The 11,961-nt window shown below is 33.1% G+C and overlaps 1 protein-coding gene across 5 annotated transcripts; it reads left to right on the top strand.

Annotated features, from left to right (window-relative positions):
• Positions 1-934: 934 nt before the first annotated feature.
• LOC105179905 (dol-P-Man:Man(7)GlcNAc(2)-PP-Dol alpha-1,6-mannosyltransferase) lies at positions 935-7,201 on the top strand. 5 transcript variants are annotated; one of them, XR_016067596.1, is made up of 8 exons: positions 935-1,079; positions 1,168-1,257; positions 1,782-1,823; positions 1,924-1,969; positions 2,738-2,846; positions 2,949-3,035; positions 3,918-3,997; positions 6,891-7,201. XR_016067596.1 is itself a non-coding variant. In XM_088885507.1 (7 exons), exons 2-6 carry the CDS (start codon positions 1,216-1,218, stop codon positions 3,929-3,931), a joined length of 231 nt encoding a protein of 76 aa, XP_088741633.1. In that variant the 5' UTR covers positions 935-1,079; positions 1,168-1,215; the 3' UTR covers positions 3,932-3,997; positions 6,891-7,201. The 5 variants fall into 5 exon arrangements, 1 of the variants encoding a protein (XP_088741633.1); XR_016067591.1 differs by lacking the exon at positions 3,918-3,997; XM_088885507.1 differs by lacking the exon at positions 2,738-2,846.
• The last annotated feature ends 4,760 nt before the right edge of the window (positions 7,202-11,961 follow it).

Genomic DNA, 11,961 nt, shown 5'->3' with positions numbered 1-11,961 from the left:
TATTCATTTATGAACATGATTTACATTCTAAAATTAAGTGGTTTTTTGTTTTAATTTACACCAATAAATTCTTTATTTTACTCTATTTTAGTAAGATTTTTTTTCTTTATTTTATCAAAAAATATTTAGCATAATTTAGATTTTGATTTCCTATGATATCAGTTCTCCCACCATACCCCAACCCCCACCCCACCGCCAACGGTGGAGTCACACTACTTCCAATGCTTCTCCATAAATAAATATATAAATACTGGGTCATAGGAGGAAGAACATAACCACGTTAACTCAGAAGATCAGCCCTCCCCCCGCCCCAAGAACCCAATTCTCGAACACATTCTCCTCCTCCGATTCAATGAGAAAGATTAGCTATTTTGGCAACATGTTGCATATTATTAATATGGGTGAATATCAATTTACCCGCAGTGATATTGAAAATGAGCATATTACCCTCCTATAAAAAAAATATAGCAATTTAATTTCCCTCACTTTTTAAAATGAAGTAATTTACCTCCTTATACAGTGAGGTAAATTGTTTAATTTTAAAAAATATAGGGAAGTAAATTGTTGTATTTTAACAAATATAGGGATATAAATCGCTATTTAGTTTTTCATAAGGGGATAGTTTTATACCATAAAAAAGAAAATATGTCTCTCCTTTTTAAGGCCAATAATGATATTTAGTTTCTCATGGTGACATACAATTATATTAATATCGATTCAAAAGTTTCCCAATGAATTCTTCATATTATATCTTTGTTGTTTTACTTTCAAAGTTTGTTTATTTTTTTTACGGGCCATTCACAAACAGTGGTTAAAGTGTCTATTTTTAGATTTGAGAGGGGTAGTGTGTCATATAAATATAACTGAAGGGGGACAATGCTAATTTGAAGAGTTGAAGGGGCTAAACGTAATTTAAATACGGTAACTTTGCGGTACGATTTGAATTAACCGGATAAGTTGGGGGCGATTGTTAAAAGCGTGTTCCACTCATGAGTCATGCCATCTTCACCACCATATTCTGGATTCGCACTCCGTAGCGACGAGAATGGCTCTCAATTCCAAATTCATGCAACTTTATGGTACGACGATTCAGAGCAACCTTAATCACGTTTCAGTTCTGGCTGTTTACTTAAATTGCTAATGAATTTGCTTGCGAATGGTTTGCAGTAAGGTTATGATCTGTTGTTGGGTTCGATCGCCGCTTTTTATGTGTTCATGGCACCTTACACAAAGGTCGGAGAAAGCTTCAATGTTCAGGTGCGATGTAATTCGCGGATATTTGTTTTTATTTCAGGGTGCTTGTGGTTTTGGGTTTTTCAACGCTTCTTTTCTTGGAAATATCTTCTTGATTTTCTTTTCGGGATTTTCAGAATTTTTGTTTTTTCAAGAATATGTTCGATGAAATATTTGGTTGAACCTGTTCTCGGGTTTTCAGGATTTTGGGTTTTGGTTTACTTTTTTCTTGGAAATATTTGGATTTCTTCTATTTTTTTGGTCTTGATGAAAACTGAGAAATGGCCAAGAATCTTAAAGTTGTTATGTAATTCGCGGATTATTTGTTTTTATTTTTGGGGTTTTGGGTTTTTCAAAACTTCTTTTCTTGATCTCTTATCGGATCAACAATGTGTTCGGTCAAATATTTGTTTGATTTTTGTTTTCGGTTTTTGAGGATTTTGGGTTTCTTTACTTTTTTCTCGGATATAAGTGGTTTCTTTTATTTGTTTGGTCTTGATGAAAATTGAGGACCAAGAATCTTAAAGATGTGTGCTTCTATCGTTTAGGCAATGCACGACATATTATATCATCGGCATCAGATAGAGAAGGTAAAACTAGATCTTTTGCTTGGTTACAAAAATTTACTGTTTTGGTGGAGTATTCTATTAATTTTTGTTTGTCTGTGTTTGTTTTTGTGGGCCATGTCAGTATGATCACTTGGAATTTCCTGGAGTTGTTCCTCGTACATTTATAGGTATGGTTTCTTATACTAGTACTCCAATGGTAACATGCATTGTTCCTGATTAGATGTAGTGTGAAGGTGCTCCATCAGTTGCTTGCTTAGTAAATTCTGTTTGATTAGATACTCATAGCTATATATTGTAGAAACTTCAAGACTTTGATTACGCCAGGCATCTCGCCCATTTACTGTTGTTAATGTTGAGTTCATAGCTCAGCTGGGGAACGTTCGTGGGGAATCCTTTGGATTTCTATACATGAGTTTCATGGAAAAACACCGGAATTACGAGAAGCTACATACCGTAATGAATTTCATCACAGTGATAGAAATTAGGTTTAGAACAATTTGCTGCGACTTTCTGAACCATAGGCAACTCCTAGATGGTAGCACTACTTAAGACTCTCTTGAGCCACTTATCCACCCAAAAATTCTACCCATCATTTTAGACAGTAATTCTGATATACCCTCTGCTATCAAGACAGTGGAACACTCACTAGGACATAGTGAATATTTGACTTGCAAATATAATCCCTTCAAGCAAATGGCTGTCCTTTCCCCTCTATTGTGTCGTTGGTTTCAAAATTCCTTTATCTATTAGATTTTTAAAAAATGCATTTGCGTGTAATGACTTTCTCTTAGGTTCCTTTATATATTTGACTTTTTAACAAATGCATTTGTGTGTAAATGACTTTCTCTTATCTTGTGCGGTGTAGTTTCTGGCCCATACCAGTTCTAGCGTTTGGTTCAGACTCAAATTGACTATAATTTAATGTTCCCCCTCAGGATCTGGGCCCTGTCAATTGGAGATCTAGAAGGGGGGGCTCCTCAAGATTCTTGAAATTGATCACTGCAATGTTTTACTTTTTGCTGCTTCTTGCATAGAAGTTCCTGGGTATGAGGAAGCCTAACCTTCGTATTTAGAAATAATATAGGGACGTTAGTGTCACCCAGTGAGGTTATGATTCTTCTAGCATAACAATTACTTTTTGTACAGGTGCCCTGTTCGTTTCAATTTTAGCCTCTCCATTTGTCCTAGCAGCAAGTTTATTACACTTGCCAAAAATATACAGCCTTTACGCAGGTAATACCTTATCCTGTGGCATGTGCCTTTCTTTATGTTTTATTTAATTGATACTACACTTCTTTGCCAAGATATTACCTGGGAACATGAGATGTTATTATTCTCCTTTTTCTTTATAGGTTTGTGCATTGCGACATGTTGTATGTATTTTTTTTTTTGTATCTTTCAGATCTTTGTAGATTCACTTATGGTGTATACTGAAGTACTTTAGTTCCAATGACCGTTTAGAAAAAGACAATGTCTTTGTAGGTGCTTATTTTCACTCTGAATTGTGCTTGTATATGCACCTGATTCATTTACTTTTTCCAATGGACCTTTGGGTGACTGGCGAGGGATTTACTTTATGCAAACATAACCTGTTGGAAGAATGTGGGCATGCTAATATTGGGTCATAAAGGTAGAAACTGGTTTCACAAAGCATTCCGCTTTTAATGTGGAGCCGTAGAGGCATAATACCGTTTGATTAAATTTTGCACATGTGATAGAATACTGGATTTATCTTCTGTTTACTCAGGAAACATATAGGAAAAGTTTCTAATCTGAAGACAATCGATTTTAGTAATTATCACGAGTGAACGGTTGAAGAATTATGTGGCTGATTGGGTTATTCTGTTGTATACTATATTCACTGAATTGATTATTTATGATACTTCACTTAATTCATGGTAACTCTATACTAACCAATTGGATAGTTCACATTGAGAAATCTTTAACTCACTTTTTTGGCTTGCTTTTGCTTTGTCTCGACAACTTTAGAGTTTTTAAAATCTCTATTTTCTATCAGTTTTGTGGATGTGATGACCTCCTTTTCTTTTGAATTTATTATATTTATAGCTATGAAATGATTTTGTGGTCGGAAAATGTCGGTTATTTCGCCTATAGGTGATCATGGTTAATGCAGCCCCCTTTCTATGGGTTTTGTTGTCATGCCACTCTTGGTCCTTATTGAAATCTTTGGAAAGGTACGTAGGTAACGTAATCTGCGATCTATTTTAGGAGCAGTAAGTAATGTATATGCTTTTCCTAGTATTATCTTTGATACCAATCAATTTCACCTATGTGGGTCTTGATGCATGAATGTGATTCTCTGAAATCTAAGTGCCATCCCTCCACTCTCTGTTTCTTCTATTTGAGCTTTACTTTAAGAGATCTTAACTCGACTGTGATGAAGCTTCGTAAACCAATTGCTAGTTCCCTAGTTGATGAACCCACGGAATTATTTTTGTGATGTGCATCCGAAAAGGTTTCTTCCTTATGCAGTATCTGTTGCTTATGCCTTTCAAAGAATGCCTGAATGATTTATCGATGTTCTTTTCTTCCGTGTGTTAGTTTTTTCATAATTCTGTTGCTTATGCCTTTCAAAGAATGCCTGAACTGTACTATGGAGGCTATTTCTTTGCGCCCAACGCATGTAGCATACAATTATAAAAGGGTTTCACCTTACTTGGTATATCATTTTCTAGTAATACATGTGACATGCATTTACTTGGTTCTTCACGTGAAGCATTAGTTAGCATATAACATCCAATGTATTTGATTATGCAAGTCAAGCATATAAGTAAGTATAGGTAGGTGATCTATAATCGTTTATTGAAACACAGAGGGGCTAGAATATATTGGTTGGCAAGTTATGTGCGAACTAAATGGCTTCGTTTCATTAAGCATAGTGCTGGAAACAAAAGGCTTAATTCGGATTTAAACACTCAACTGAAACACACGTTGGTTGCTAAAAGTATGCATTTTGACGACATTCTAGAACCTAATGGTAGTTGTATCTTCATCTTCCTCTCTTCATGTTTCTAACGAAAGGTAACCAGTGCCTAATTCATTCTTCTCTCCTGATTTTTTCCCCATATTTTTAAATCGAGAAAGGTTGAAACTATTGATTTTACACTTTGTAAACTACAAAACTCGAGTTTACTGCACTAATTTCTGTGGAAATCCCTCACTGTCACCATTTTGATTTGGAAATAATGGGATCATTGAATTTTGAGGTTGCTAAAAAATGTGGAGGATGCAAGCATTGGGTTGGGACTTAAATTGGAGAACAAACCTCCTCTCTCTTTGTGGACTTATTCCTTATTCATTTATTGAGTTGGGTTTTCTTCATGTGGTGGTTTCGAAATTTTTTGTTGTTATACATTTATTATCCTTGTGTGATTTTACAGAAACCACATTCGTTTATGTTATTAACATCATCATCTTTGCAGGTGTATCATAGAAAAATATGTTGGAAAGTTTATATTATACAACAACGAATTATTTGATTTGTGAACCTTGAAAATAAAATGCTATATGCTAAAATGTTGAATGGTTGTCTAGATGCCAAATTTAAATTTCTCTTCCAAGATGTGTAATTTTTTGTAAATATTTGTAATTTCAAATTTTGTTAAATGATTTTTAAGGAACACAAACTTTTGGTAACTTAATAAATATTAAAATGGAGAACTTTTTTCCTTTTTATTATTAAAATAGAGAACTTTTTTATTTTTATTATTAAAATGGAGAACTTTTTTTCTTTTTATTTATATTACCCACAATTTATAGTTTTCTTTTTTACTCAAAGATTTGTTCTCTCATACCAAATGTTTTTTTGTTACCCAATGAAGTTTTCAAAATCGGTATGAAGTGTGTACTAATTTCTCTTCAAAGAAAACGAAGTATAAATGGACAAAGTTGGGAATGTATTTAATCATTATTCATCTACTTGCTTTTTGAAAATGCATGAAATGTCGTAATTTTTCACTTCCTAATAAATGTGTTAAACTTTTTATTTTTGTAACTAATAATTGATTTAAAATATTTTTTTTTAGTTGTTTGAAAAACTTAAGATGCACGTCGTTTCCTATTTTTGGAAAAATGGATTGATGTAAAATATATTTTTTGGTTTTCAAAGAAGTGCATAATTAATTTTCTTGTCATAAATGATAACAAAAGACTTGTATTATTAATGCTTGTACTTGTCAAGATGTTGAAAAAGCTTTTTAAGATACGTAGTCACAGGTATTATGAAAATAATAAATATACTTGGCATCTAGACAAATATTCATCAATTTAGTATGTGCTATTTTATTTTCTAAGTTCACAAGTGAATTAATTTGTTTTTGTATAATAACAATATTCCAATAAATTTTGTTGTGATGCACCTACAAAGTCCAGATGTCAATAATGTGAACAAATATGGTGGTTTTGTAAAATTTGTACAAGAATCATAAATGTTTTGACAAACAAAAAGTTTTGAGGCAGCAACATGGGAACCCAACACAATTTATGAATCAAGAATAAATCAACAAAAATAGTGGAGGATGATCTCCCGTGTAGGCCTCAACTCTAGTGTCTCCCGCATCCAGCACATTTAAAGTTGTCTCAAAATTCATAATCCTATGTATTCCAAATGAGAATGGTGAGAATGTGAAGGTTCAGTAGAAATTAGTCACACATCGAGTTCTTGTAGCGTACAAAGAAAAATCCAATGGTTTTGTCATTTCTTGAATTTTAAATATGGGGAAAAAATTTGTAGAGGGAATGATAGGGACAACGGTTGCTTTTTTGTTAGAAAATGACAATGGGGAAGAGAGAGATACAGTACTTTGGTTCTAGATGATGTTAAAATGCATTTTTTTAAGCAATCAAAGTGAAGCAGTTTTAGTTGAGTGTTTAAATCCCTATTTCGACCTTTAGTTTTCCGTACTAATCTTAGTGAGACGATGTTATTTAGATAAGCATAGAACTGAAAAACCAAATATAGACTCTAGCGCCCTGAGGTTTAATAAACGAGTATGGATAGGCCATAGATTCTATGCTACAATTGCGTTGTGTATTACTCATAAAGACTCGTCCTTTTGTTTTCTTCAGGTTGACATTAGAGCAAAGGAAGCATGGTTTAAGCTAATATCGGTCATCGACTGATGCAGTCGAAGTGGCGTATCATACGACACCATTGAAGTTGATATCAACAAAAGTGTTCGCCCGACGAACCTATCTTGCACTTGTTTCATAGCGACGAACCTGTTTCAGATTATCTTCCGAATATGCCTAATGGGTTTTAGAAGATTTTTTTTTAAATGTAAATTAGCACTCGTTGTTTGTAGAATTTCAGCATTCTTTATATGATATGAAAGATTGTACTTGTATACCTAAAGCAATAAAGACTGTTATTCGTTTTATGTCCAAAGAAGTAAAATTTCTAACTTTCGTACATTTCCTTATTTCTACCAACTAGTAAAATGTGCATTGTTGTCAAGCATAATTTTTTTTAGAAATATTTAATTTATACTGAATGGCAATAACAGAAAATTTAATAAAATTGAGAAATATTTTTACTTTTTACAAGGTATGAATATAAATAACATTATAGATAATACATAAGTTTTTAATTGTACGATTTATATATGTTTCACAATATGGAATGTTAAAAAAACTTGTTTAGTTTATTCGTTCTGAAGTACCATCAGCATTGGGGCATGGACAAATTCGAGATTCGAAAAATACATCTTTAATGCTTTCTTTGTTTTATATATCTTATTTAATGTGAATTAAAAGTAAAGAAATTTGTAGTAGAATCATACGAGTTCCTTTTTCATCTATATGTTTGTCAACTCTACCTAGCACACGTCTGTACTGGACGCATATTGATGTGTCAAGTTTGTAAAATACATTTTCAATATTCTAATTATTTTATTTATATATTTTGTTAATCTATTTTCACAAAGAGTAAGAAACTAGAGAAAATTGTAGTAAAAAATATGAGCTTTTTAAATCTCTCTTTTCAACAACACTATCTCTCGAAAAATACATCTTTAGCATTGTACTTTTGTGACAATACGAATTTTTTATTCTTTGTTTAGCACTATCCTTACAACACCCTGTAGCACCCTCTAATGGTACTCAACTGTATCCCCCCCTAAATATTTTACTTAAAGTAAACCCTAATTTATATATATAAATATGCACATAATACAATTCTTGTTGAATATACATACGTAATCTCATCTTTACAACAAACATAGTTAACTTCTCATCTGCAAGATTATAAATATATATATATATATTCGCATAAAACACCACAAAATGAAACTATTACAATTAGTTCACACGTCATCTACGTTCTTAATTTGTATTTATATATTCTCAAAATGTGAATTCTATTTTACTGACGGGTGAGGAAAAAAAACTACGTATTGTCAGTAGACCTCATAAAATAGTATATCTATTGAGCTGCAGAATCTGCAAAAATATGTTGAATCATATAGTTAGCTAAGGCAATAGAAATAATGAGAGCACCATTATAGGCTTAATGAACTCTCTGAGTATTAGTAAGTCCAAAGTGGATTGTGGGATCCCTTGCTGGTCGCTTTATGGTCAATCTCCTTTATCATTTGAGCAGCAAGATGATGTGCACGCCTAGATTTCATAGGAGTCCCATCAGTAAGTCTTCGACTATCATGTAGATCACCTCTTTGGCAGTTGCATTTTCGTGTTTTGCTCCTTAGTAGGAGTCTTATCCTTATGGCGCTCGGCACTGCCTCCTAGAGGGATCAACAAGTTGATCCTCGTGTCTACGGGGATATTTATGGCTTGAGCATTTCTCTTGTAGTTCACAATGCTAATTTTTGTAGACACAGACCCTTAGGTAACCAGCTTGATGAACCTTTCTATCTCCTATCTCAGTTGGCGACATCTATTCCTATCATGTTTGTATTCCCCATGGTATTTGAAAAGTATTTAGATGTGGGAAGCTGTGGTCCTTCTTCTACACCCTTGGACCACTACAAAATAGGGTGTTTGTTTATGGCCATCAGCATCCATGCTGAGCTAGTAATAAGTGGGGTGAAATTCTCGATGCTGGGACGATGGGATTCAACTATCCTCGTGCTTCCCTTCTATTTCGGAGAGAAGAGGTGGCTTCATAATCCCATCTTTTATCGTGGATGTGCTTAGCAAGGAGTGTGGTGCCATTATAAGCAAGTTGGTGCTAGGGCGTCTTGAGGTGAGCAAGCAGCTCTTCCGCCATAATATCTGCATTGAAGAGAATACGCGCTCCAATAGCGGGACCTCCTTCCTTACCCGTTGGCAGAGTTCCACCACTTCTATCTTGAGAGAATGCTAGATTTATGGAGGTTCTTGATTGGCACTCTCCTTGCAAACGAGATCAACTAGTGTAGTTTCGTCCCGTTGGCTTGTCATGTCGGTTCTTCGATTTCCTTAAGTGTTGAGCCTCTCCTGGTGAGAAGATTGTATTGGTCCCTTGGCTTGGGAGCCCCGAAGGGCTGAGTTGACGGTCTTGCGATGAACTGGAAAAGTTGTTAGAGGAAGAACGGGTTGGTTGTAGCAGACAAGGCTGTCGGATCAAGAGTGAGAGCAGGGGTGTTGATATCCCTTGGTGTTTGTTTGGAAGTGGAACTACAAAACCTACTGTAGCAAGGAGAGGAGTGTTTCCTTAAAAAAAGCCATTATCACATCCATTTTCTAAGTTGGATATTTCTTACATCTCTAGCTCAAATCTCCCACAAATTGCGCCAATAATGTGTACCAAGATCTTACACATCACCATGGTTGAAGGATCTTCACTGAAAATGAGGACTAACCTACAAACGGTTCTGATTCTTACGTCAAAAATTGATTTACTGAAAAGATAATTGAAAATTTGAAATAACGTAAGAGTAATAATAAAATAGTTGAAACGACTTGACAAAGTATCAATTTAAAGTGGGAATAATGTTGGAGAGAAAAATAGGGCGAGAAGCTTGCTGAAAATCAAGAGAAAAGAATGATTGCGTGAATAATACTTGATACCCTCATGAATGCACAATGACCTTTATTTATAGGCCGATGAAGAGCAAATTTAGAAGTTTTAGCAACTTGTGATATATCGTTAGAAAGCTGCATGGTTAGATTACTAACAAAAAAAGAACACATTGCTATTTGGACTTATCTTTAAGAAGTTATGATTATTTGAATGAGTCATGTCAGTCAAGCCTACTTATGCAAATTTCATTTTACCTGCTGATGCCAAGTCAGCCACCATCACTCTAGGAGTTTGTTGAAAATTTTTTGGCATGATATGTCTTATGGTGTTAGAAATACGTATAACTTGTCATCTCTAATATCTGGCGAGTTATCCTATTGGATTTGGCTTATTAACCTGCCATGTTAGTATAATAGATGGGCTATGGGTATGATACCTTGCTCATGGGCCATTTGGACTAGGCCTGTTGGACCGATTATTTGCATTAAGTCTACTAGTTGAAAAGAAAAGACTATGATGCGATATAAAAAAACTATGATATATGAAAAAAGCTATGATACGAAATAAGATTGATGGCCCTTCGTAACATGTCAAGGGGATTTACTAAAACATTATATAATAAATGGTGAAATTAAGTTGGTGGAGAAGAAAAATACATCACCTTCTGGTAAATAGATTAGGAAAAGAGGAGTATTGTCTTGTGATGAGTTGGTTGTGATATGTGATAAAGTTGATTATGTTGAGATTAAATTAACTGTATTATATATATGTTGTTCATTTTGTTTTGTCCGGACTATATTTGATGTAAGATAGCGCCAGTTATTTGTTTATTGAGTTGCAAGCTAATTCATCTGCTAACATTTTTTCAGATATAAATTTTAACCAGCGAGGGCTAAGTCCGAACGTTGCATTTTAGTCAGGTCGAGCTATTATGTAGTTTTCTTCATAGTCAATAGTAAAAATGAAAATCACGTTATTGGAGTGTTTAAAGTCATAAAATATGGGTGATGTGCAAACTAATTATAAAAACATTATTTTGTTATATTTTATATGTGTATATATAATCTTGTGAATGGAGAGTCAATTGCGCTTGTGGTGATGGTGGGATTACCTGTGTGTGTGGGTATGTATATATATACTCCGTAGGGATTGCATTATGTGCACAATTACATATATAATTAAGTATGATATTTAGAGGAGATATATTCATAGTCTTTTAGAGGGTGCTACAATAGTGGCATGATGACATATACTTCATTCTTTAGTTTATATACATAAAAAAAAGGTAAGTAAATCCAAGGGCAATAAATTTTTATATAAATTAAAATTTTACAAGTATAATTGTAAAAACACTTGGTTTATAATTTAATTTTATTAAAATTTTAAAATATAATATTTTTGTGCCTTGGCACCGATACTAACCGGTTCAAAGCCGAAACTGCAATTTTTGAGTTAGAACCGATTGATTTTTAGTTATCGAAGTATTTTAATAATACAAATATACTAAAATAAACACTATTTATAATAAAAATAAAAAAAAAACCTGATTAGTTAAAATATATTCAATTAACCTGGGGAAAAATAATTATCTTATCATTATATTAAATATTAAAATAGATTTAGGGTTAAGCTAAAAATGTAAATTATATCTTTCTCCAAATAAGTTTTAAAATTACACTTACGCTTCTCCAAAAATTCATTGCTTACATCTGAATCCATTTTTGTTAGGTTTGAACAAAAAATATCGACGTTAGCAAAAAATTTACATAAATTTTAAAATTTATTGCGCATTTAACATTCTTATATAAATAATTTTGTACTTATAAGAAAGAAAATATAATATTTTTAACCGCACTCCCCACACACACACACACATATATATATATATATATATACATATTATCTTTATCCCTTTCAAAATATAAAAATGTACATAAAAATATTACATGATGGACAAAATTAAAATTTTATGTAGTTTTTTTTGTTAGCTTCAGATTTTCAGCTTTTTTCGTCAAAACCCTAATAAAAAGTTGTTAGGTGCGAGGAAAGAAATTTTGAAGGGAACATAAGCATAAGTTTAAAACTTCTACGAGTTAAAGTTTAATGTCGTATTTTCAGATGACGTCTATGTATAATTAACCTATAAATTTAATATAAATTTGTAATATTCTAATAGCA

Source organism: Sesamum indicum, linkage group LG1 (genome assembly GCF_026168435.1).
Source record: "Sesamum indicum cultivar Baizhima isolate 11 linkage group LG1, ASM2616843v1, whole genome shotgun sequence".
Classification (NCBI taxonomy): Eukaryota; Viridiplantae; Streptophyta; class Magnoliopsida; order Lamiales; family Pedaliaceae; genus Sesamum; species Sesamum indicum.
The sequence above is the reverse complement of the archived record's forward strand: the minus strand, read 5'-3'. Positions and strand labels throughout refer to the sequence as shown.